Here is a 25,978-nt window from a genome sequence, read left to right as displayed (position 1 = left end):
AAAACAATCTGCCCCCCTGCCCCAGAGTCACTACATTTAAAAAAATACCCACCAGCATAGACACAAACTGGAAGAAATAGCTGAGCTTCATTCTGCCACTCTTCCCAGAACTCTCTGGTGGGGACACGGTGGTAGCCTTTGGTAAAGATGAAAACAGGGTTATCCTGGCCTGCTCTGTCCTCAGCTCTGTCTCTGGACCTTTGCAGAGCTGGTCTCTTACCTTGATGCGGCCATCCTTCTCAGGCTGGTTCATACCAGAACAATCTATTAAATTTACTGTTTAGCTCCTTTCCCCGCCCCAAGAACACCTGCCCTTTACCAGTCTGTTCCTGTTCTATTCACGCCACTCTGAACGGAGTCTGGGATGTGTCAGGTGTTCAGTGCGTGTTTGCTGATGAAGGAAAGCTGGTGCCAGTGAGCACCCGTCTAAGTTGGGGACATGCCGTCCACAACCCTGGGCTCTGTGGAAATGAGGCTCTGCTCTCTTCATCCATGTTCCTTCAGGTGTCCTGTTTGCAGTCCTGGATCCCTAGGGCCGGCTCTGGCCTCGTGGCCCAGCTCAGCCGACTCCCTGGGGACCTGTTCGGTTGATACTGGAGTCTTTCCTGGACCATCCAGCCACCTGGCTGACACTTGATCTCAGCTCCACTTCCAGGCCAGCGTCCGGCCGACCAGCTTGGCTCTGGCCAGGCCCCGAGATCCTTGCTTAGGGGACAAGGGGCCGTCTGTGTGGTGGGGAGGGTGTGGTGAGGCCAGGCTTCTGCCAACACCGGCTGAGCTGTGAGGATTGGGGACAGTGCCTGGCTTGTGGCACCAGAGTAGCAGGACGCAGGAACCCACACGAAGCCCTGTTCACCATGGGGACCCTTAGCTGCGACCCAGCGGCTAGGCTGGCCACAGTGCCCCTGGCCCGGCGGGTGGCTGATGGACACATTCCGGAGACCGGGCTGAGGAAATCCTGTGGAATGGCCACCTTGGAGAATGGTTTGTGCTGGCCCTGGGGAGGGCTCCTCCTGTCTCCCTACTGGGGCTCCTGGAATGTTTAGCAGAGGCACTATCTGCAGGCAGGCCCATATGTCTCCTGTGGGATCTGCTGGCCCTGGACAGGTTGAACACAGTGTAGCAGATCCTGAGGGAGGGAGTTAGAGGGATTGCAGAGCCATGGAGTGTGTGAAGGGGCTGAGGCTGGGTGTTGGGGGGTGGCATTTGTATAGGCTGCAGGCTGCAGCCTGTTTCCCATCCTACAATGGACGGTGGGGTCAGATCTATACCAGGTTCCATCTCCTCACCTCCGAGGTGGTGTTTCTCTGTGACTGGCCTCAGTTTCCCCTCTAGAAGACTCTCTCTGTCCTGGGTTCTCTTTCCCCATTCACCCAGACAACCCGTGATCTCTCTACTCTGGGTTCAGTTTCCCGCTCTTGATGGTGTCATGTCTCCAGCCTCAGTTTCTCTAGCTGCAGTGGTCTCTCTACTCTGGCCCTGGTTTCTTCTCTTGCGATGGTCTCTCTGCTCTGACATGTTTTCCACTCGTGATAGCTTCTCTGTTCCTAGCCCCAGTCCCCCCCGCAACCCCCCCAGTGATGGTCCTTGCTCCCAGCCTCTTTCCATTCTGTGTTAGTCTATCTTCGTGGGTCTCTGTTGTCCAAGTCTCCTCAGATGCAGTGATTCACGGTCAGCTCACAACGTGGGTGTCACCGAGTCCTCCAGGACATTTTCTCTACTCAGACATAGAGGTGGCTGGGGTCCAGGGTGGGACTCTACCTAGCCCCTCTGGGTTTCAAGCACTACCCCTGTTCTGGTCTTTGGGTCTCAGGCTCCGGACCTGGCTTGTATGTTCTTCCGTCCACCGTTGGCTATGTTAATCACGATTGTACCAAGGCAGCCAGTCCTGCTTATTCACTCGCTCGGAGGCCCAGCGAAGGTAAGACCAGCTAAGGGGTACAGGGTACCTCCCCAAGCCTCCAGAGTTTCTCTTTAGTAAGCCTCAGGGTGAGCAAGACAGGGCAGGCGGGGCCACATCTGGCAAGTTGTTGCCTTCTCGTGCAGTTCAGGCTGACTTTGAACTCCTGATTTTCCTGCTGCCACCCACCCACATACACACACCCAGTTCTGGGACCACAACATCTGGTCAGATACCAGGATGTGTCAACCAGTATTGGGTGGCTAGAGTGCTGGATAGGTAGAGCACTTGCCTACAGTGTGTAAAGCTTTGGGCTTGATTTAGAAGAATAAGAAAGCCATAGTTCTTCTTGGTGTCCAAAATGTATCAGATATAATGTATGAGCACATTTGTGTTATCCTGAGCATGGGGCGGTCTTTAGTGACAGACAGCAGTGTTGGTGAGCAGGCCCTGGGGCCTCCCCCTGTCCTCTGACATTCTACAGTGTGTGACATCTAAGCCCCACAGCCAGCTTTGAGTTCTCAGTGATGCTGGCTGAACAGATCAGCCAACATCTCTGTGCTTGGTCCTAAAGTTGCTCTAAGGCTCCATTGAGCTGGACAGCAGCTGTCTGGGCAAGGCTGCTGCAAACACTTAGAGGCCATGAGACAGGAGGCTGGGGATCTACTGAAGCTGTCTTCTGGTTTCTGTGGGTCCTGTACCCACGGTACATACATAAAACCTCCCTTAGAGTCTCATATAATTAGAAAAAAAAAAAAAAAGCATTTGCTGGGCAGTGAATACGTTTTAGTACCAGCAATCGGGAGAGAGAGGCAGGTAGATTTCTGAGTTCAAGGTCAGCCTGGTCTACATAGTGAACCAGCCAGAGACACATAATAGAGAGACCCTGTCCATCCCCCTAAACAAAACAAAACAAAACAAAAAAATCTATTTTAAAAATGTTTGGTAAAGAAGGTCCTAGGAGAAGGGTACAGCAGGTGCGGCCTGCAGGTTGGGTGGGACACATCTTGACGGGCAAGCTGGGTTTTCTTACCACAGAGCTGTGTAGGAAAATGGGTAGTTAGTCCATGCAAGCTGAGGTGCAGAGGGACAGGCGTCTTCTTGTGTGTGACCCAGCACATACTGGTGACTGTGACCCAACACCCTGGCTATCCCAGCAGTCATTTAGATGAACTCTGAGCTAGAGAAGGACTGGAAACAAATTCTTGTCAGTCAAACGGAGGATGGGGTGTTTCTGAGGGCCATTGCTTAACATTAGTGACCACCATAGAGGTGGTGGTGAGGCTACTGTGTGTGCAAAGCCTGCTTGTGTGTCTTTGCACAGAAGCCCACGCCTAGGTGGTACCTATGCACATCCTTAGACTCACTGAGGCTTTGGGGGAGACTCAGCATGGGCCCACCAACATTCTCCATGCCTACTGAACTCATGTTTGCCCTCAACTTGCTTGTGTGCCTAAAGTTCAACAATCAGTGACCAGGCCAGACATGGTGGGCTGGAAGCATAGTCAGGGCGAGGGCCAAAGTCATTTGTGAGGGCATGGGTTCCGTGCCCGCAAAAACATGGTGAGCGGCTGTGGCATCAGCGACCTCTTCCTTCCATGTTGGTGTGAAAATGTGGGTCAGGCAGGCTGATCGCCTCAAGGGTGATTGAAAGTGATGCCCTGTGAGCCCAGGTCCTGCTGGGATTGGCTTGTCCCACCACAGTCCTCCTGCTTGACCAGCACTTCTGAGGCTGTGGCTCTCAGGAGGCTCTGGGCCTTTTGGGTCGGATCCGGGGAGGCTTTACGTCAGGGTCCCTTTGGGACTCTGGCTCCTTTTCCCAGCACCTCTCCAGGATTCCAGCCCAGGACCTGTCTACTTCTTGGACCCGAAAGTTACTCGCTTTGGCCGTAGCTGTCCCCCTGCCTACTCCATGCAGGGCCGGGGCAAGGTTAGAGGTGAGTATGTGATGTGTGTGGTGAGAAATAATCTTTTAGGAGCTTGGGGGGACACTCCTCTCCTGCACCACTGGAACTGAGAACTAATGTGTTTGCAAGTGATAAAAATCCTTGGATTTTCAGATGAACGGTCATTAGTCCAGTCCTTAGGCCTTGAGCTGAGGTGACAATGTGGTGACACCCCCCACCCCCCAGCTGAGGGGCAGGGAGGCCTGGTTCCCACCCCTTTTGCTAACAATCCTGCTGCATAGTTCTGGGAGGATTGTTCAGATACTCGATTTTATTCTCAACCATGTTATCAATCCTCTTATCCACCCATTCATTAATCCGTCCACACACTAACCAATTCATATACTCATCCATCCACCTATCAATCTACTCATCATCTATCTATGCAGTCATTCATCTACCCGCCTATTCACCCATCCATCCACACACCTACCAACTCATATTCTCATGCATCCACTCATTCACAAGTCCATCCACCTGTCCACACATTCATCTATCCATAAGTCTATCTTCCCATTCACTCAGTCATCCATTCATTCTACGTCCATCTACCCATCCTCCCCTCCCTCCCTCCCTCCCTGCCCCCCTCCATACATCCCAATCACCTTCCTACTCACCCTCTCACCCATCCCCGTGCTCCATGGCTCTGCTCAGCTCCCTCACCCCCCCATCCCCGTGCTCCAAGGCTCTGCTCAGCTCCCTCACCACCCCCCTCTCACCCATCCCCGTGCTCCATGGCTCTGCTCAGCTCCCTCACCCCCCCCATCCCCGTGCTCCAAGGCTCTGCTCAGCTCCCTCACCCCCCCATCCCCATGCTCCATGGCTCTGCTCAGCTCCCTCAACCCCCATCCCCGTGCTCCATGGCTCTGCTCAGCTCCCTTACCCCCATCCCCATGCTCCATGGCTCTGCTCAGCTCCCTCACCCCCCCATCCCCATGCTCCATGGCTCTGCTCAGCTCCCTCACCCCCCATCCCCGTGCTCCNCCCATCCCCATGCTCCATGGCTCTGCTCAGCTCCCTCACCCCCCATCCCCGTGCTCCATGGCTCTGCTCAGCTCCCTCACCCCCCCATCCCCGTGCTCCATGGCTCTGCTCAGCTCCCTCACCCCCCATCCCCATGCTCCATGGCTCTGCTCAGCTCCCTTACCCCCATCCCCATGCTCCATGGCTCTGCTCAGCTCCCTCACTGCCCAGCCCCAGCTCTTTAATCACTCCAATGCAGATTCAAACGCAGGGAAGAAGCAGCTTAGACTTCTCTGCCTTCCTGAATTTCCAGGTGGACTCCAGTCCACCTGGGGGTCCATCTCAGGGTGCTGGGTTTTCAGCGAGGATAATTCAGGTGGTTGTGGGGCGCTAGAGTGAGTGTGGGAAGCAGGAGGGGGCTGGCTGTGCTGTGGTGTGGTTGGAGAAAGGGTGGAAGTTGGAGAGTGAACATGGGAGTATCAGGAAAAGAATGTATGTGTGAAGAATGCGGCTGTCCCGAGTGGCTCTGCATGGCTTCTGGTGCAGTCTTTGGTCAGGTGAGGCCTCCATCTTGTGCCTATGCTCATTCACTCTCCAGGTCTGGAGGTGACACCAGGACCTGGGGCCTACAGCCCAGAGAAGGCACCCCCAGCACGCCAGCGGAGTGCCCCAGCTTTCACTCTGGGCTCTCGCCTCCGACAGAAGCCCCCAGACACCTCTGCTCCTGCCCCCAATGCCTACACCATGCCACCCCTCTGGGGATCGCAGATCTTTATCAAACCCAGCAGTCCCAGCTACACAGTTGTGGGCCGCACCCCCCCTGCACGTCCCCCTCAGGATCCTTCAGAGATTCCAGGCCCTGGGCAGTATGAGAGTCCAGACCCCAACACCTACCGGCAGCGTAGGCCGGCCTTCAGCATCCTGGGGAGACCTCGGACACCACGGCCCCTGGAGGACACTCCTGGTCCTGGTACCCACAACCCAGAACAGGTCACTGTTAACCGGGCCCGGGCCCCGGCATATACCATGGGCATCCGCCACTCAAAGCGGGCATCCACCATGGTTGGGGACACCAAATGCTGACAGCTGCAGGGCACAGGCAGCTGGGGCCTCTCCTGGGCCCTGTTTCCTCAGAGTGGAACAGAGGAGGTGCCTCCCTCCCAGTCCGCAGTCCGAGGTCCTTTGAGGCCACCTGATCTTTCTGTCCCTGGGGCCTGTGACCCAAGGCTCCATACAGGGTGAGGGTGAGCCTCCTTCCCAGGTCAGACCAGGCCAGGGAGAAGTGTCCCTTTCCCTGGCTGGACATGGAGAGGTGTGTCCTAGAATTCAGTGTCCAGGCTGCTTGGGTTTCTGCAGATGAGGCTGGAGAACTCTCCTGGAGGTGGCCCTGCTGCCTCTGCCCTTCTCACCCCACCCTCTAGAGTTGCTTGCCAATAAATCATTCCTCCATCAACAGCGGTTAGCACTGTGCATATTGGTTTATTTAGCACTTCTAACCACGCCACAAAGAAAGCACTAAACAACCCTGCAAACCTCATTCAGTTCAGATGGGGGGCAAATGGGGGGATCCTGGCAGCAGGAGGCCAGAGACAGAGCCTGGGTTTGGATCGTGGAACCAGTTAGGTTCTTGGGAAGGGGTACTGTGAAGCTGGGCTTTGAGGGATGTGTAGGAGTTTATTAGAGTATTATTGACGTCATTTGTGCCGCAGATTAAAGAGTAGAGCCAGCCCTATAACCTCCCCATTCAGTCAAGGAGCACACATGATGTTTGTGCACCCAGACTGGGACCGCTGTGGTCCACACTTAGTCAGCTGGATCCTACAGCCATTTCTCAGACTTCAGTCCAGGGGTGCTCCTCCTCCAGCTGACACCACCCAAGGCGACCTGGCTGGGCTCCTTAGAGTGCCTGTGGGGAGGTGGCTGAGAACCCCGGCGCGCATGCCTCCTCCCCCTCCACAGGCAGTGATCTAGTTTCTCTCGGCATCGATCTTGCCGGCCTTGCCCCTCCTCCGCACCCTGCCCCGCCCAGCACTCTTCTCTTTGTTTCCCGGCAGCGCTGTCCTGGAAAGGGCGGAGGACAGAAGCAGGGTGATGATGACAACCCCTTCCCTCACAGAAGGAATCCCCTTGGGGTCTGAATCGGTGTCTCTTGAGCCTGGGCTGGGACTGGTGGCAGGCCTGAAAGTTCTGATCCTCGGGTTCCAATATGAACCCAAAGAACCGATGGCTGTCCTTTGCTTACAGCCTAGGAAACAGGCCAGGAGCCAGCAGAAGCGACCTATGGTCACCTTTAGACCTCTCCAGACTCAGCCCCACCCGCAGTGTCCTGGGCACTTGCTTCACTTCCAGGCCTCAGTTTCCCTTTAAGCCTTGGCCTTGCTCCAGGCTGTTTTCCCACTAACCAATAAAGAAGGTTCAGGTGGGGTGGGAGAGGACCCTCTGAGTTTGAGGTTCTCTTGTCCTGGACCCCAGCCTGTGCACTGGCCCAGGCCCTATTTGGACCCTATTTAGAAGTAAAGTTGGGCAGGATATGACTGAACGTGTCAAGGACCCTGACAGTCTCATCCTGCCTCTACCACCCAGACCTCAAGTCCCCTATTGTGCCTTATCCTTACCCTAGCCCTCGGTTTTCCTCATTGAGCAAATTGAGTGGGTTGGGGGCTGAGGATAGTTCTACAAAACCAGGCCTCAGTTTCTCTACTTAGAAGAAGGGCAGGATGTTGTTGGAACGGTGGTGAAGGGTGACCTCGGGGTTAGGGGATCACTCCCTGCACCTGCGACTTCAGGCCTCAGTTTCTCTATTTAGAAGAAAAGAAGGGAGGATAGGATGCTGCTAGAGCAGAGGCAAAGAGAGACTTAGAAGTTGAAGAATGGCGCCCCGCTCCGTGTATGCGACTCTTGGCCTCAGTTTCTCCATCGGTCTGAACCTGCCTGGACATTCCCCTGGGGAGCCCCGGCAGGCTGCGCCAGGTCGGGGGCGGCGCTGCCAGAACAGGGTCGGGGTCCCTGGAGTGTAGCCCCCCGCGGCTGCGCGCTGCGCGGAGCGGTGACATCACTCGGCGGGGAGGAGCGCACGGCTCTGGACCAGGCTCAGCCGGGGCTCCTCGGCGGCCGCGGCCATGACGCAGGGTCCGGGTGGCCGCGCGGCCCCCGAGCCCGAGGCGCCCACCACCTTCTGCGCACTGCTGCCGCGGATGCCGCAGTGGAAGTTCGCGGCGCCGGGTAGCTTCCTGGGCCGCGGTCCCGCGGCGGCGCGCGTGACGGGGGTGGCAGAGGCGCAGCCCGAGCCCGGGGTCCCCGCGCTGGCCGCTGTGCTGGGCGCTTGCGAACCGCGCTGCGCCGCGCCCTGTCCGCTGCCGGCGCTCGGCCGATGCCGGGGCTCGGGGACGCGGGGCGCGCGGGTGACTCCGGATGTCGCCGACGAGTGGGTGCGCAAGGGCGGCTTCATTCACAAGCCGGCGCACGGCTGGCTGCACCCCGATGCCAGGGTCCTGGGGCCCGGGGTCTCTTACATCGTTCGGGTGAGTGCGCCCAGCCTCTTTCCCGGCGCGCCGGGGTCGGGGACCGCCCCCACCCCCAGTTTGGTCTCTCGGACCTCAAGAGCCAAGTGAGCGCTCCCCACACCCCAGGAACCCAGTCTCCAATACGCGCGCTTCTCGGCCGCCCCCACTCGCAGGCGCTGGGGTCCGAGTTCTCACGGCGTCACGTGGGGAGGGGCGGGGAGAGGGCGCAGGTGGGGAGGGGACACACGCATGCGCAGGCTAGCTGCACCCCCTCCCCCTCCCGCTGTTGGGTGGGAGAATCCTTAAGGTAAGGACTAGGTAGCCTAGGGTTCCCTAACCCTGGAGAAGGCAACTTTGCAGGCATATAGTGGGGACTCAAGCTCAGGGCTCCAAATTCCACATCAGAGCCGATGAAGTGAAAGGGTCTGGCTATGTTTATCCTCTTTTATTTTGGCAGAGGTGGAAAGGGGTAGGGATTTGACCAGAGGATTGCGATCTCCAGCTGCAGGCCATCATTCTGCCTTATCAACCCAAATATTGGGATGCTAGATGTGTGCCACCACTTTCAGACCTTTGTTCTTTGTTTTGGTTTTGAAACAGGGTCTGTTGTAGCTCAGGCTGACCTGGAAGTCACTATGTAGCTGAGGATAACCTTGCATTCCTGATCCTCCTGCTTCCACTTTGCAGGAGCCAGGGTGACAGTCATGCACCACCACACCTTGTCTCTATGATGCTGGGGATGGAGCTCAGCCCTATTCATTTTAGTCGAGTTCTGTATCTGCTTAGCCCCAGCCCCTACCTAAGTTTCTAGTGTGACCTTTGCAAGGGGTGAGGTGTGGGGAATGGTGTACCACGTGTCCTCAAGTCACTGGGGACATTTTATCTTCACCGATCCAAGCATCTGCCCGTGTGTGCAGTGTGTGACGGTAAGCTGAGAGTAAGCTGGTGTGTGGTACTCACCTCAGGCACTCCGGTCTGTCTTCCTGCCCACCACTGTCTATGAGTGCCCCCATGATCTCAGAATGCTGTTTGTTGGGTGTCCTGCACCGGGATGCTGAGAGGGCGATCTCTCTTTGTGTCTTTGTTTTCCCCACCAGCGTCCACCATGTTACTTCTCCCTTCCCCGGGCTCCTCTGAGTCTCTGATATTCTCTGTCTTGGGGAATCTACAAATAGGACCTTATTTGGAAGTGAATTTAGTGGCGCACACCTGTAGTCCCAGCAGCATTCAGGAGGCTGGAGCAGGAGGACTGCCAATAGTTTAGGCCAGCCTGGGCTACGTAGCCAGCCCCTTCTCAAAAGATAAAGGAAGGAAGGCATGGTGCACTTGGAAAGGCAAGGATGGAGGGTCTGTATGGGTTTAAGGCCAACCTGGTCTACATAGCAAGTTCCAGAATTGTCTATAAACAAACACACAAAAAGAAAGACAAAAAAAAAAAACCAAAAACCAAAAACCAAAAACCAAACCAAAACAACAACAAAAAACAAATAAAAAGGAAATACGTCTAGTGATAATTTTGGAATTTTGGTTTCTTTAAAAAAATACAGAGATCTTATAAAACAATGTGCTTTTGTTTTCATGCTATCTGTTGGGATGTGGGGCTGCACTGAACTGTCTGCAGCAGCTGACTATGATTTGCCTCGAGCTCTAGCAGAGATGTGGTTTTGCCAGTTGTAGGTAGTTTCTGTGATTGTGTAATGTGTTTGGGATTCTGGGAACTTTTCAGAGGGTATATACATGCTAGGCCCCGAGAGGCGGGGTTGGTGGTTGTTCAGGAGGGTTGTGCTCAAAACAAACAAAAGCAAAGAGGTTAGATTCAGGGACCTCTATCTTTCTTTCTCTTCTCGGGGATGAAATGGGGTCAGGGGGATAGGGCGGGAGAAAGAAGAACTCACAAAGTAGCAAAGAGCAGCCACAGTAGGTTTGTTGTAGCTGTAATGAATTCAGATGAGGTTGTACAGGAGCAGGGTGGGTCCTCTTGCAATGACTGAGACATAAAAGCCAAAAAGGGGCCAGGAATGGTGGCACACACCTGTCATCCCTGTCCCGGGAAGGTGGAGGCAGGGGGATTAGGAATTCAAGGTTATCCTTGGCTAGAGGTGAGTTTGAGGCTAGCCTGGGCTATGTGAGGCCTTGTCACAAGACAAAACAGAACAGCTAAGAGTAGAGGTAGAGGCTGGAACAAAAGACAAGTTACAAGCCAAGGGCTGCTCTGAGAGCCCCCAGATGCTGGAAGAAGGGGACCCTCTGTGGAGCCTGGGAGGGAGAGTGCTGTCTGCACAGTGGAGCAGCCTGCAGGAGGGAGTGATAAGGAACTCCTGCTGTGTCCTGTTGGTCCTGACTGTGGTACTTTGTTGCAGTAGCCTTGATAACTGATAACCCTCCTGCACTGCTGCCCTGACACTGAATCCTCTGGGTGATTGCCTGGGTCATGGCTCTGTGCAGTGTCTGCCCATTAGATCCTCCTCTAGCTTCTTGGCCCATGCACGTGCAGGACCTGGGTGACCTTTGTCAACGACCCCACATTCTGGGTCTGGGTTATGTCCCCTTTCTCCTGTGTGTCCTAATGGTTTGGAATTTCTGGGTTCTGGTGTCACACTGTGTGAGAATACCCCACTGATGTTGCAGTTGGACCCTCCAGGTCCCTGTCCTGTCTGGTGGATACATGTTGAGAATCCAGAAACTGCCGTTGTTGAGGTTCCAGATGTTGAGGTGTAAGCACACCAGCCATTGTGAAGTTCTAACCTTGTGGAGGACATGGGAACTCTCTGGTCCCTGCCTGCCAAGGCTTCAGTTGCAGTGGGAGAAACAGACAGTAAATATACAAGAAGACAGCCCACGGGAAGATTGCAGGTCCTGACAATCAGGGATGCTAAGATAGTGAGACATAAGTGGGCATTTGTACGGGGTGAGCAGTCTCCCTCCAAATTCATGCCTGTCTGGGACTCCACACTCGGGGGAGATGGGCTTGAACTAGGAAAGGTTAAGTTCCTAATCTGATGACTGCTATCTTTAGAAATCCCATGGGGGACAGGGAAGGAGGCTGTGACAGTTCAGCCGAGTGAGCGGTGTAGCCACAAACCAAAGGACACAGAGGACTGGCCACTGGATGTCTGGGAGAGGCAGGAGGGCCTCTGTAGACTCCAGGGGCAGCTCAGTCCCAGCAGACCTGGGTCCTGGTCTTTGGCCATTAGAAAGTGAATGGAAGTATTTCTGGTGTTCTAAGTCCTATCCGTGTGGGAATTGTCATATTGTCTCTGGAGACCTACTTCTTGGCTAGCTCCTCTGCTGGTTGCTGTGGTCCTGGAGAAAGGGCTTCCTTTCCTGTGAGCCATGTTCACAGTGCTTTCCCTGCCTGACCATCCAGAACAGGGCCTTGTGGCTCGGTAAGCACACCGACTGGGGCTCTTGTACATGTGTGTCCTGAGGCATGGCAGCTGACGGTAGCTGCGTGACATGGTTGCTTGCTCTGTCCCCTGTAGCACAGTGTTCCTTCCCTTAGTGTGTGTGCTTGAGTGCATGTGTGTATGCATGCGCGTGTGTGCACATGCACCCTCAGCTGGCCAGGAGCTCACCAGTTGGGCGAGGCTAGCCAGCAAGCAAGTCGCAGGACTGCCTCTGTCTCTGTGTCTCCAATGGTGGGATTATCAGTGTGTACTACAGTGGACCACGTTTTATGTGGGTGCTGGGGATCTGAACTCAGGTCCTCATGCTTGCATGGCAAGCACATGATTCATTGAGCCATCAGCTCCCTAGGTCCCCGAAGCACTGGTCTCACGTTGACATTGTGGGACACTGTGGAGCTGCAGTTGCACTGTCAGGCATTGTTTGTGTACCCAACGCTTCAGGTTGAAGAGAAGACTCCCTCCTTCCCAGGGTGTTGCCACCCTGTTTGTCAGAGGTTCCATACCTGTCTCCTGCCATGAATGGTGGAGAAACTCCTTTTAAACTCTGATGAGCAGAGTGTGGCCTGAAGTCCCCACAACATGTCTCACTCTGTCCACTTGGGAAATTGTCACTGACAGAGACAGAGGCTAGGAATGAGGGATATGGGAGCAACTGGGCTCTACCAAAGCAGGGAACCTGGCTGATGCTCTCTGATGTACCACATAGTGAGACATACTAGACAGAGTCCATATTGCTCTATTCACCTGCTCCTCTTTTTTATCCATGGAAAAGCTCGCCATCAGCCACCCACACACCCACACACCTACTCACTCCATGCAGCAATCATCCATCCACTCATCATCTTCCCATCCACCTACCCACCCACTCACCCACCTACTGACCGTCTGTCTGCCTGTCTGTCCGTCCATCCATGCATCCATCCATCCATCCATCCCATAGGTGAGGCTCAGCTCACTTCTGTCTGTAGCTCCCCCTTACCTCTTCCGTTCAGAGTGAATGAGCCCCGTGATGTCATGAGAGCAGGCTTGGGTGGCCTTGGCATCCTAGCCTTCATTTGTCTTATCTCTTCCACTTGGTTCCTGTGCCAGCCACACTCTGACTCCCACTTCTGCCCTGGTGCTGCTGCTCCACCTGCTTGGCTCCTTACTACTTCCTTCTCTTGGTCACTGTCCCACAGATCCAGTGACACGGACAGCACAGACTCCCCTTTCTGGTGGCTCCGAGCTGGGCTTGGCCTGAGTGCTTTGTACCCTTTCACATGGTGAGCAACCTGGCTTGGGACTCAGGTCCCTTCCTCCAGCTCCTGGCCTTGCACTGTTGATAGTTACATCACCTTAGATCACAACCAGGGACACATCCAAGGCCCATGTGCTTCTGAGACCCCATTCCCGTTGCTGATATTATCTTGGCAAAGTCATCGCATGGATGATGTATCGCTCCTGATTCAAGTCCATGGACCTGCAAATGCAAGCTGCGGGTGAGCATGGAGCACGTGTTCCTTCATGTCGAGTCACTCGGATGATCTCATGATGACTCCCTCTTCCCACGTGTTACCCAGCAGCATGTGGAAATCATTTCATATAGATTGATAAAAATAAGTTGTCTCTTACAGCAGCTGGCCGTAGTCTCCCACGTGCCATGTACGTTCAGGCTCTCCAAGCAGAGGGTGGCTGGTGTTAATGTAAACTTGCAGAGAGCACAAGTAGATCTTAGTGTCCACATGTCCCACACGAGGGTATCAACTTGGGCTGCAAAGCTATTTGTTTGCTTTTAGTGAATTCAGCTGGCACAGGATACTCCCCCCCACCTTGCTCCCCCCCCCCTCTGGAGCTCACTCCTGTTGGGAGTAGGGGATCTTGTACCAGCACCATCAGGGCTGGTACCTCTTCGGAGAAACTGAGGCCTGAGTTGCAAGAGCTGAGCAGAGGTGGTGGATGCTGGGCTGGGCGGGTGCAGAACAGAAGGGGCCTCAGCCAGGTTCCTCTTGCCACCCAAGGGAACCTGCCAACATGGCATAGGGCTGGTGGGCTGTGGAGTGGAAGTCTAGAAATGGAGCTAAGGGTGAAAACATAGTACGCACCAATCTCCTTATCTTATTTTAATCGAGAGCAGGTCTTGCGGACACATGGCTGCGATCCCAGCACTTGGGAGTGGAGACAGGAGAATCAAGAGTCATACCTGGTTATAGAGTGCATTTGAGGCCAGCCAGGGCTACATGAGCTCCTGTCCCCCGAACTACCTATGTAAATAACATAAACTTACAAAATAAGCTGGGTGTGGGGGTGCATACATTGTCCCAGCACTTGGGGAACCGGGAAGCTGCAGAAGCTCCCAAGCCCAGGAGTCTGGGCTAGCCTCTGCCACAAACAGGATGCCAAAATAAATGAATGAAAGAAACATAAATCAGAGACAGGCCGAGAGATGCCTTGGTGGCTCATTAGGGGCCCTTCTCGCTCCCTCAGAGGGACCTGCACTTGGTTCTTGGTTCCTGGCTCCCACAGTTGCTTGGTTCCTGCCTGCCTGTAACTCCAGCTTCAGGGTACCTGGTGCCCTGAAGCCTCCTGTGCACAGACCCACACACACACGTCCTCTTCTAGCTACATTCCTCCTTTCTGTCCTGAGTGCTGGGATGACAGGTGTGCATCCCCATTCTGGCTTCCTTTCCAGCTTGGAAGCCGGGTGGTGGACATGCTAAAGGTTCCACTTTGGTCTTCCTCCTGTGTTCCTCTGACTGTGTGTTCCTTTCCACAAAGATGTTTGTCTAGTCTATGACGTTTCTTTTCCTTTTGAGGCAGGGTCTTTGTACCCCAAGTTGGCCTCAGACCCTCTTTATAGCGGAAGGTGACTTTAAGTTTCTGATCCCCCTGTCTCTTCCTCCACCCTGGTGTTCAGAGGACAGGTGTGTGGGATACAGTCCAGGGCCTAATGCATGCTGGGTAAGAGCTCTCCTAAGTGAACTAGAGTTTCTGCTTAGAGTTTCTGCTCTATGAGGTTTCTATGGACGGCAGATGGCTGATGTTTGCATCTTTGCCAGCCAGATGGTCCCTGTCTGGATCGTCTGCCAACCATGTGGGTGGTGACCGGACTCTTTGAACATGCCTGCCACCATCCAGTGTCACAGCTTGGACAATGAAACTGAGCCATGGGATTGGGCTTGGATGGGGCTCAGTGTTAGGTGGGAGAAGGTACATCCAGAACACTGAGCCCAAAGGTCCTGGGGCAATGGCTGTAGCTGTCAGGGAAGGGGAAGAGCCCTGGATGCCTAGAGAGAAAGTAGCATTGTCTGAGGGAGCTCCTAGGGCTGGGCTCTGCCTACTGATTGACCATCCTTTCTTCCCCCAGTACATGGGCTGCATTGAGGTGCTCCGATCCATGCGCTCCCTGGATTTCAACACCAGAACACAGGTGACGAGGTGAGGCCTCAGGATGGGGCTGGGAGCCCCGGTCTCAGGTGGCCTGTCCACTATGAGGTCTCTTGAGGGTGGCATGGTGGGTTGGAGGTGACCTGCCAGGCAGACAGAGGGCAGACTGGGCTCATGCTTCAGGTCTGTGTGACTGGGCTCAACCTGAGTCATATTTCAGGTCTGTGTCTCAGCTCCGTCTCTGATTGTTGTGCTTGGCTGTAATGGACACTCTCCAGACTCAGTTTCCCTTCACCCTGCCCTACAGTCGGGTGTGATTCCAGAAGGGTGAGAGGAATCTCAGCATTTGGGAGCCAGAGGCAGGAGGTTAGCCATGACTAGGCTAGCCTAGGCTATAGACTGTCCCAGGAAACAAACAAAAACAGTAGATTTATTGCTCCCACATTCCACCCCTGGCCACTGCAATTCTTTGCTTTAACATATCTCTGCATAGTATTTTATAGACACCTGGTCTGAACATTGGATCTAGAATATTCCAACATCCTAAAAGGAAGCTCTGTTCTCATTAGCCGTTATCCACCCTCCAACCTACCCAGCACCTACAAATCCACTTCCTGTCTCTGGGCATTTCTTAGCATGGAGTTCCACTCTGGGGCCTTGTGTCTCTGTTTTAGCCACTCTTTGTGCCCCAGTGATAAAGCCTTGACAAAAGCAAGTCAAGGAAGACAGGGTTTATTCAGCTCATTCAGTGTATTATAGGGAGGCGGAAGCTTCAGGAATCTGCTTAGAAGTTTGTGATAAATAATAAATAATAAAATTAAATCTGCTTGAGTAGATCACATTCGTAATAATGAACACAGAGAGATGAATTAGTGTAAACGTGTTTATGCTCAGTTTGCTTTGTCTACTCTTACACAGTCTAGGTTCCCCTGCCTAGGGGATGGTACCACCCACAGTGGTCCTGCACAGATATTCTTTGAGGCCCACCCCTGAGGATTCTATGTTTTGTCACATCGACAATTAACATTAACCACAATGTTTCACCGATCACTGTCTTTACAGTCTGTTCATGTTGTGGTGTATGTCAGACCCTTGTTCCTATTCAGGGCTGAGTCATCTCAGTGGGTGGACAGACCACACTGTATGTCCACTTACCCATGCTGGACACTAGGTACACAGGACTTTTCACTTCCCATGAGCCCTGTATCCTATCTCTGCTGTCAGCCAGGTTTATAATAATTTGTTACCCTGCCCTCATGAAGCCTAGATTGGCCTCTGACTTGCTATGTATCGCAGGCTAGCTTCGAATTCATTATCTTCTTGCCTCTCTGCCTCATGAGCAAAGGGATAATCATGCCTGGCTTCCCATTGCTCATCTCTTAGCTCTAGCCCTGCCGTTTCTAAGTAGGATCTCATTCTCCCACAGGGAAGCCATCAATCGGCTCCATGAGGCTGTGCCAGGTGTCCGGGGCTCCTGGAAGAAGAAGGTGGGTGTGGGCTGTGGTCCTGCAGAGCTGGTATGTGTCTTGGGAGGCTGAAGGGAACACTGTGGCTACCCAGAGCCCCTCTGGTCCCAGGCATCTCATGCAGGTGGCTCACTGTACCTTCCCAGGCCCCCAACAAGGCTCTGGCCTCCATCTTGGGGAAAAGCAACCTGCGCTTCGCCGGCATGAGCATCTCAGTCAACATCTCCGTGGACGGCCTTAACTTGTCTGTTCCTGCCACCCGCCAGGTGGGAGCCGCTGCCCTCTACCCTGCACAGCACCCTGCAGCAGCTCTGGTACCCTCACCCACAGTCCACCTTTGCCCAGCTCACAGCCTTGCCATCTACCCTGCCCACATTCCGATCTTGGCTCCACCCACAGCCCCGCCCCACCCACAGCTCCACCCACAGCCCCACCCTCAGCCCCCAGCCAACTTCAAAGCCCTAAGCCACACTCGCTCAGCCGGCCTTGCCTATAATATGCAGAACCCTTACAATGTCCAGAAGTATCAGATGCCTACTGAGGTAGAGCCAGGGCATGGGAGTCATTATGGGTACAAAATCTCCAGTAGCCGGGATCGAGTGGTCTGCTTGCCTTTACGCAGGGCAGCGCCACCACTAGGCAGATCTATCCACAGTGGTCCAGAAGTTTACCTGGGTTGGAGTGGGTTGCAGCCAGGGACAGTTCTCAGCACACAGCATTCCCATCAGGACTTGGAAGTGGGCTTCTCCTGGATGTGGGGGTGAGAGGGATGCTGGGCTGGCCCCTCGAGGAGAGGCATCTCCTGCGGGAAAGGACAGCATGACCCTGGGAGAGGATTTTGGGGTCTGTCCCTAGAGTAGAGACAATGGCATTGTAGTCTCTGCCAGACACTGAGGGGGCAGTGCCAGGGCCAGTTGAGCAGTTGTCCTGGCAAGAGGGGCCATGGCCAGGACGGGGCAGAGGGGGGAAAGGATTGTAATAAGAACAGAGCTGAGAGGTAGAGTGGCCAGCCCCTGCTGAGGGGCTCACTGTGGGGGACACACAGCTAAGATGGCTGCAGGAAGACTTTGACCCCAACAATAGCCAGTACCCCAATTCTATCCACGAAGCCCAAAGCCCAGCTTTTAATTCTGGTTACCTTAACTCCAACCTCCACCTCAACCCTACTTCTTTGTTTGGAGGCAAAGTCTCACCCTGTAGCCCTGCCTGGCCTGTAACTTATAGAAACCTACTTGCCACTGGTGAGATTAAAGGCATGGGCCATCGGGCTTGGGCTTAACCTGGCTTCTAATACTAACCCCAAGTGCAACCAACTCCAGCCCCTGGTCAGGCCTGGGTCTCTCATATGTGGGCACAAATTCTCACTTTGCCCTGGTTGATCTGGGATTCAAGGAAGTCTGAGCTGGAACTGTATCAGCTACAAGGTGCAGCCCATGGTTATAAACAGTGGCCCCATACACAGTCCTGCAGTGAGGGGTCCTCCAATCCACGCGTCTCTGATGCTCCTAGCAGTGCTGGCATAGATAGGCACATGCTGTGGGGCAGGAGGCAGCTCACATCAGACATGAGGCAGGACTGGTGCCAAAGAAACATGCTTGTGGCTGGGGCTCAGTTGGAAGTGTTGGGTGTGGGACCCTGGGCATAGGGGGGCTTTTTCAAGCAGCTTAGCTGGATATGAGTCTCCCCCTGCACCAGCTCCAGAATCCAGCTGGCTAGTGAGTCAGGGGGTTGGAAGGTTTGGGGGTGGGGTCCACCACATGGAAGGGGCTCCAAAACCTGTTGCTGATATTAGTGGAGAAGGGAAACAACTCTTTTTGGTTTTTCGAGACAGGGTCACTCTGTGTAGCCCTGGCTGTCCTGGAACTCACTTTGTAGACCAGGCTGGCCTCGAACTCAGAAATCCGCCTGCCTCTGCCTCCTGAGTGCTGGGATTAAAGGCGTGTGCCACCACACCTGGCTTGAGACCACTCTTTTTTTTTTTTTAAAGATTTATTTATTTATTATATGTAAGTACAAGGTTGGTACCTTCAGACACTCCAGAAGGGGGCATCAGATCTCATTACAGATGGTTGTGAGCCACCATGTGGTTGCTGGGAATTGAACTCAGGACCTTTGGAAGAGCCATCAGTGCTCTTAACCTCTAAGCCATCTCTCCAGCCCCCGAGACCACTCTTTTATAGCTGTACAGATGGTTGTGCCTTCATGTGGTTGTTGGGTATTGACTTTAGGACCTCTGCTCGCTCCAGTCAACCCCACTCACTCTGGTTGACCCTACTCGCTTTTATTATTATAAATAAGTACTCTGATGCTGTCTTCAGACACACCAGAAGAGGGTGTCAGATCTCATTATGGATGGTTGTGAGCCACCACGTGGTTGCTGGGATCTGAACTCAGGACCTTCGGAAGAGCACTCAGTGCTCTCACCCGCTGAGCCAGCCTGGGACACCACCCAGGGTCCTGAGCCCAGGATCTGGCTGAAGACTCAACTGGGGAAGATATGCTCACTAGGAGCACAGGCCCAGCTTCCTGAGACCTATGGGTGTTATTATTTTCAATCTTAGGAACTTCTCTTCTCCCCACTCCTCCCTCCTCCCCTCTCCCTCCTCCTCACACCTCTCTCCTCTCCACTCCCTGTTCCCCACTCCTCCCTCTTCCCCACTCTTTCCTCTTCCTCACACCTCTCTCCCCACTCCTCTCTCCTCCTCACTCCTCCCTTCTCCCCATACCTCCTCTCTTCTCCCCACTCCTCCCTCCTCCCCTCTCCCTCCTCCTCACACCTCTCTCCTCTCCTCTCCTCTCCACTCCCTGTTCCCTACTCCTCCCTCTTCCCCACTCTTTCCTCCTCCTCACACCTCTCTCCCCACTCCTCTCTCCTCCTCACTCCTCCCTTCTCCCCACACCTCCTCTCTCCTCCCCACTCCTCCCTACATCTCCTCACCTCCCCACTCCTCCCCACTCCTCCCTCCTCTCCACTCCTCCCTTTTTCCCACACCTCCCTTCTCCCCACTCCTCCCTTCTCCCTACACCTCCTCTTTCCACTCCTCCCTCCTCTTCACTCCTTCCTCCTCCCTCCTCCCCATTCCTCCCTTCTCCCCACACCTCCTCTTTCCACTCCTCCCTCCTCTTTCCACTCCTCCCTCCTCTTCACTCCTTCTTCCTCCCTCTTCCCCAGTCCTCCCTTCTCCCCATACCTCCTCTTTCCACTCCTCCCTCCTCTTCATTCCTCCTCCTTCCCCACTCCTCCCTCCTCCCCATACCTCCTCTCCTTACCCACTCTCATCACACCTCCTCTCTCCTCCACAGTCCTCCCTCCTTCCCACTTTTCTCTCCTCCCCCCAGGAGGGAGTGTTTCAATTCTGAGGACATCAAATCCCTATACAACTTTAGGAACCTGAGTGGCAGGCCACAGCTGGGGTGGGGCCATGTGAGTGAATGCAAATGAACACATGGCTGGTCTATATTGGGAGAGTTGAGTCTGGAATAGGCTGTTTGGAGTGTTTGTGTGTATATGTGTAAGGGTGTTTCCCAGTCTACACTTAGGTGGGTACATAATCACGTGACCCCAGGACCTGGCCTTCCTGTCCTCTCCTTAGGCCCATCCAGTCCTCATGGGGGTTTGAGATGCAGGTGGGACTCTTGGGCCCAAGCTATGTTAGACAAGAGTCAGAAAGAAGGACCCCCCACCCCCCATGTGCATCTCCGCTGTGGCTGTGGCTCACCTGCCAGGGCTGTCAGTGACTGAATGTGAGCATGCCTGCTTCCTGTCCTCACAGATCATCGCCAACCATCATATGCAGTCTATTTCCTTCGCCTCGGGTGGTGACACGGTAAGATGGGATGGGTGGACTTCTGTGCCCCAAGTCCCTGCAGCCTTCCCAGGCCCCACCTGCTGGGTCCTCTGCCTCTCGAGGGAGCCGAACCCTGTTAGCGTCTCCTACCTGTCTCTCTAGGACATGACTGATTACGTGGCCTATGTGGCCAAGGACCCCATCAACCAGAGAGGTGAGCTGGGTTGTGGAGGGGGCTCAGGGCCCTAGGCCTGGAGCAGGGCTGTGCTGGAGGATCACAGGCACACTGACACTGTGACCTCCCCAGCCTGCCACATCTTGGAATGCTGTGAAGGTCTTGCCCAGAGTGTCATCAGCACTGTAGGGCAAGCCTTTGAGCTGCGCTTCAAGCAATACCTGCACAGTCCGCCCAAGGCTGTAGTGCCCCCTGAAAGGTAAAGAGACCCTAGGTTTCCTGGGCCAGGCTGCTAGCTGGATCCTCCAGAGACAGGCTAGGCCTGCCTTCTGTTACCCAGTCCCTTGTGTCCCTCCATTTTCACTAATGTCATCTAGACCAAGGGCTGGCAGGTGACAGCCCCGTTGTGCTCTTGAGACATGAACATCCTCATAGCACTTGAGAGTAGGATGTCCTACACGTGGATTGCTGCCTGCTGCATCCTGACATTGGGTCTTGTACAGCTGTTGGTGGCCGTACCAATATTCTGGACAGGGCCCCACCTCCCACCCCATAGATGATGGTTCCTGTCACCACTGTTACCCGGGGAAGGCCTGGCTGATGGATGGAGGCGGGGGTTGGGGAGGGAGAGCCCAGTGCTCTAATGTAGATACCTTGCTCTGTGCCTGAAGGCTGACTGGGCTGGAGGAGTTGGCCTGGGGAGACGATGAGGCTGCAGCAGACCACAATTACTACAACAGCATTCCAGGAAAGGAGCCACCCCTGGGCGGGCTGGTGGACTCCAGACTGGCTGTCACACAGCCCTGTGCGCTGGCGACACTCGGGGGCCTTGGACAGGTCAGCCTCCTTGGGGCCAGATGGGACATGGAGCTGTCCTTGGGGTGGGTGGGAAGTGGGCCTGGGACATATCAGGGTCATCACGCCTCTCTTGCAGGGAATGGCACCAGCATGGAGAGATGCCCGTGGCTTGCCTTGGGACATGGGACCCTCTGGAGCAGGTAGGTTGTTCTAGAGTCACAGAGTCTGCTCCCAGCTCTCCGTGTCCCTCCCTGCATGTCACTGTGTCCTGCAGACCGGGTGCTCTACCCTGTCCCCAGTGAAGCACTGTGTGTGTCATTGTGCCCTGCAGGCTGTGTGCTCTACCCTGTCCTCAGGGAAGCTCTGTGTGTGTCACTGTGTCCTGCAGGCCATGTGCCCCCAGCCCTCCCCTGCCCTCCCTCTTCATTGCCTCCCATGATGAGGTCATTGCAATTGGGTATATATTGAACTTCATATTTCTAAACTCCAGGAGGCATTGCCCTCCTATGAGACTTTGTCTCCTGCCCCATTCCCTGACTAGTAGCTAATTACTCTGGAGTGTCCCAGAATTCTCCGTGCACACTTGAGCACTTGATGCTCAGTTGGCACACTTGATGTTTTGTCCAAGTGACAGTTCTTTCCGGAGTCTTCCCATACCTGCACACTGCAGACCTCTTGCCATTGCAAGACTGGACAGTGTTCCTCCTCACAAGGCAATGTGACTTCTCTCTGGTGTGAGGACTGTATACTCACTCCTGGATGGGTGGGGCCCCTGTGAACGTGACAGGGATCCTTCCCTGCCTTACTAGCCTTCCCCTCCCGGGACTGTGGCTTTGGCTGGCTCCTCCCTCAGTACCCACAGGTCAGTGTTCACAGATCTCAGGGCTTCTCACACTCTCACTCTCAGTCAGATTTTTTTTTTTAAAATTGAGATAGGATCTCATGTAGCCCAGGCTGGTCTTGGATTCATTATGTAGCTGAGGATGACCCTGAACCCTTGACCTTCCTGCCTCTCCCCCCCTCTCCCCCAGTTTTTGGATGACAGGTGAGCTCACACAAATAGTTGCTTTTTTTCTAAAACAAAAACAAAACCCCCTTTGAGATAAGGCCTGATTCTGAAACCCAGCTAGCCTTGAGTGTGCCACATTCTGCCAGACTCTGGGTTTGCATTTGGTTGCCATCGGTATTTTATGATTAAGCCATTAGTCTCCCAGTTTTACAGAGACTACGTGACATGTCTGGGTTCTTGGAAGGCAGAGCCATGGTGTCCTCAGTGTTATAGAAAGGCGGGTGGCAAGGCAGGGCTCACAATGGCCCAGGAGGGCTCGGTCACAGCTAGTACCTTCCAGTCCTCACTTCCTGCCTGGGATTCTGAGAAGTACCTGGAACATCCCTAGGCTCTGAAAGATCTGCTCAGCTGAGCTTAGATGGGAGAAATGCAAGTCAGGTTGTTTATTCGGTCAGCACAACTCCCAGCGACCCCGAGGGCGAGGCTGAGGGGACAGGATATCCGGCTACCCCTGGGTGGGTGAAGATGTGGTGTGGGACCTGGTAGGGTGTGAACAGCCGTCAGGAGACTGAGAGCTATTCAGAGTAAGTACAAGGAAAAAAAGGCAGCATGAAGATGTGAATTTGATTGCTGTCACTGATCTCAAAGCTGAGCAATGTGGTCCATGTCCAGAGTTCCAACATTGGGGAGACAGGCAGAAGCATCTCTCAGGCTCATTGGTCCATGTCCAGAATTCCAACACTCAGGAGACAGGCAGGAGGATCTCTCAGGTTCACTGGCCAACCATTCTAGCTTAATGAGAGTTTGGGGTTCAGCGAGACAACACACACACACACACACACACACACACTTGGAGTGAGGAGGAGACCTCTGATTTTAAAGTAGGAGTAACAGTGGTAATAGCCCAGCCACGTGGCAGGTCACACACAGTGGCCTGAGCCACGACTGTTACTCTTTAAACAGAGGGTCTGTGTTAGTCAGCATCCAGCTCTTTGGAGCCCGGAGCTCCCTCTCTCTCCCTCTTGGCCAGAGAGCTGCCTTCTTGCAGCATATCTGGGCTCTGGCTCAATCCTGGCCAGCCTCTGCTCCAGCTGGAGCACTGTGTGGCTCTTTACTCCTGCAGGAAGCCTCAGATTGGCCCCCATGGAGTGACACAAAGGGCACACCTGCCCACTCCTGCCTCCCTCTGGGTCTCCTTGATTCATTGTCCTCGCTCCCCCCCCCCCCCCCAGATCCTCTGGGTTTCTGCCTGACCCGCTGCCATCTGTCCTCCCTAGCCCCACCGGGGGATGGCTACGTGCAGGCAGATGCCCGAGGGCCACATGACTACGAGGAGCACCTGTATGTCAACACCCAGGGCCTGGATGCTGTGGAGCTTGAGGACACCGCAGAGGCACCTCTACAGCTTGAGGACAGCCCTAAGAAGGACCTGTTTGACATGCGTGCGTGGCCCAACCCCATCTGACCTGGGATTGCGTGGGGGAAGGTCCTTGGGAATCCAAAGGGTTGAGGGGCTCAGACTGAACCTCAGTTAACTAGGGACAGACTTCCTGTGCCAAACTAGTGTCTGGGCAGCCCGGCTTCTGCTGTGGGCTCAGGGGAGAGCCTCAGAGACCTCCTGTCAGTGGGGCCTGTCAGTTCCCATCGAGTTGGCCAGGAGATCCCAGATTGTTTTAATCTCACCTCAGGGTCTCGTGTGGGTGTGGGAGAGCTGATTTGCCCTTTTCCTCCGGGAACCCCAGCCTAGAGGGCAGCTCACTCACTAGAGAACCCCCTCCTGCTGGAGGAGAAGTGGTGTCTCCCCCAGCCACCAGTCACCATATTCCTTCTTAGCATTACAGTTGGGGTGGGAGCATTACAACTGGGGTGTGTGAGCATTACAACCTACTGAGCTCATGCTGTGTACTGTGGCAGTGGCTGCAGAGCGTGGGCTCCTCACAGTGGGAAAGCAGGTTACACAGAGCTCCCTGCAGAGGCAGCTGGCCCCTGAGTGACAGCCACTTGTCTGACTTTCATGGGGAGGTGGGTTTCCAGTTAGCCCTTGGCCAGGGAGACAGCAGGGTTATGGTAGGGCTCCTGTGTCAGGAGGATTGGGGGCTGATTTATGTCACTTTCTGCCTCCTCCCTGTCCCTCGAGGGTCCTGAGGCTCGGGGGGGGGGGTGTGTGTGTGTCACCTGACCTAAAACAGTGTCAGCTTCACTGAGGTCTGGAGGTGAGGCAACCTCCTCTTACCAGGTCAGCCCATGGCATAGATGTGGTCTCCAATGAAGCACACATGGGGTAGAGGCCAGTGGAAAGGGGGTGGGGGTGGGGGAATCCGGGTCAGTAGTGGGGGGAAGGTAGTGCTGGTGTGTCTTAGCTTCCCCTGAAAAGAGCTTTGGCAGTGAGGGGAACCGGTAGACCTGCTGATGAGCATTAGGGCCGAGGCTACAGAGGCTGTGCCTAAAACTATACAGAGTCCCAGGGCCCGGCTTGTGCTAAACATGGCTCATTCCAGCTAAATGAGAGAATGAGGAAAGAAGGCAGAATTTAAGGCTAACCTTGGCAAGTTTGTGAAACCTTGTCAAAAGTGAAACAAGGACTGGGGGCGTGGTCAGGGGGTGGAGCACCTGCCTAAAATCCCCTAGCAAGGGGCTGGGTTAGTGGCTCTGCAGTGTGCCTACCTGGCAAGCATGATGGCTTCGGTTCTATCCCAGCAATAGAAAAAAAAAAAATAATAATGACCCACAGGACCCTTTGAAGATGCCCTGAAGTTGCACGCGTGCTCAGTGGCAGCCGGCATCACTGCAGCCCCACTCCCTCTGGAGGACCAGTGGCCCAGTCCCCCGACCCGCAGGGCCCCCATTGCACCCACAGAGGAGCAATTGAGACAGGAGCCCTGGTACCACGGACGAATGAGCCGTCGGGCCGCAGAGAAGCTGCTTCGGGCCGACGGGGACTTCCTTGTGAGAGACAGCATCACCAACCCGGGGCAGTATGTCCTCACGGGCATGCATGCGGGGCAACCCAAGCACCTGCTGCTGGTGGACCCCGAGGGTGTGGTAAGCTGGCACTTTAGGCTTCGGGGTTGGGGCTGTGTTTTTAGATAATGGATCCTTTAGTATGGAAGAGGTGGTTGATTGTCAAAACATTTTCCAGTTAAAGAATGTTTTATCCAAGGGTGGTCACTCACACCTGTCATCCTAGCACTTAGAAAACCAGAGGCAGGAGGATTGCTATAAGTTTGAGGTTAGCCTGGAACTTCAGGGTGAGAACATTGTCTAAAAACAATAATAAAACCTTTTAAAGGAATTTCTACCTTGTAAAGCATTTTGGGGTTCGCAGAAGCACCCCCACCCCTCCAGCCTCTCAGAGTTCCTACCCAAGGAGCTCGCTCCTCACAATGAGGTATGGCAGTTGGGATGTATTTATCGGGATCTCAAAATAAGTTATTAAGTCGGGGCCTTTCTAGAATCAATCACCACTATTCCCTTAGTCAAATTCTTACTATATAGCCCTGTCTGGCATAAAACTTGCTTTGTAGTCGATCAGCTTGGCTTTGAACTCAGATGTCCCCCTGCCTCTGCCTTCTGAGTGCTGGGACACCACACTAAGTGGTGTGTGCCGCTATGCCTGGCTCTGTTCACTTTTCTTTTTTTCTTTTTTTCCTTTTTTTTTTT

The 25,978-nt window shown here is 54.4% G+C and overlaps 2 protein-coding genes across 4 annotated transcripts in view; both read left to right on the top strand.

Moving 5' to 3' along the window:
* The first annotated feature begins 818 nt into the window (after positions 1-818).
* Positions 819-6,263, top strand: Odf3l2 (outer dense fiber of sperm tails 3 like 2). Of its 2 annotated transcripts, XM_021205743.1 has the most exons (4): positions 819-984; positions 1,814-1,921; positions 3,724-3,837; positions 5,408-6,263. In XM_021205743.1, the coding sequence occupies exons 1-4, from the start codon at positions 858-860 to the stop codon at positions 5,890-5,892; spliced, it is 834 nt and encodes a 277-aa protein (XP_021061402.1). In that variant the 5' UTR covers positions 819-857; the 3' UTR covers positions 5,893-6,263. The 2 variants fall into 2 exon arrangements, with proteins under 2 accessions (XP_021061402.1, XP_021061403.1); XM_021205744.1 differs by lacking the exon at positions 1,814-1,921 and having other exon boundaries at positions 831-984; positions 5,408-6,181.
* Positions 6,264-7,801: 1,538 nt separating this feature from the next.
* Shc2 (SHC adaptor protein 2) overlaps positions 7,802-25,978 on the top strand; it is a 22,019-nt gene continuing 3,842 nt past the window's right edge. Inside the window, exons 1-11 of one of the 2 annotated variants that reach the window (XM_021204908.2) lie at positions 7,802-8,330; positions 15,063-15,133; positions 16,509-16,569; positions 16,695-16,814; positions 20,322-20,375; positions 20,499-20,550; positions 20,644-20,770; positions 21,183-21,348; positions 21,446-21,509; positions 23,596-23,760; positions 25,050-25,360. In XM_021204908.2, the coding sequence (XP_021060567.1) occupies positions 7,929-8,330; positions 15,063-15,133; positions 16,509-16,569; positions 16,695-16,814; positions 20,322-20,375; positions 20,499-20,550; positions 20,644-20,770; positions 21,183-21,348; positions 21,446-21,509; positions 23,596-23,760; positions 25,050-25,360 (1,593 nt within the window). In that variant the 5' untranslated portion in view covers positions 7,802-7,928. The remainder of the gene's footprint in view (positions 8,331-15,062; positions 15,134-16,508; positions 16,570-16,694; positions 16,815-20,321; positions 20,376-20,498; positions 20,551-20,643; positions 20,771-21,182; positions 21,349-21,445; positions 21,510-23,595; positions 23,761-25,049; positions 25,361-25,978) is intronic. The other variant, XM_029542618.1, reaches the window with a different exon arrangement.

This window comes from Mus pahari, chromosome 9, assembly GCF_900095145.1.
Source record: "Mus pahari chromosome 9, PAHARI_EIJ_v1.1, whole genome shotgun sequence".
Classification (NCBI taxonomy): domain Eukaryota; kingdom Metazoa; phylum Chordata; class Mammalia; order Rodentia; family Muridae; genus Mus; species Mus pahari.
Note: the sequence above shows the minus strand (reverse complement) of the source record. Positions and strands in the feature narration are given on the sequence as shown.

Coding starts and splice junctions, on each gene's coding strand:
- Odf3l2 (XM_021205743.1), top strand. CDS start 858: ATGGGGACCCTTAGCTGCGACCCAGCGGCTAGGCTGGCCACAGTGCCC. Junction 985..1,813: donor AATGGCCACCTTGGAGAATG/GTTTGTGCTGGC, acceptor TTTGGGTCTCAG/GCTCCGGACCTGGCTTGTAT. Junction 3,838..5,407: donor GGGCCGGGGCAAGGTTAGAG/GTGAGTATGTGA, acceptor TTCACTCTCCAG/GTCTGGAGGTGACACCAGGA.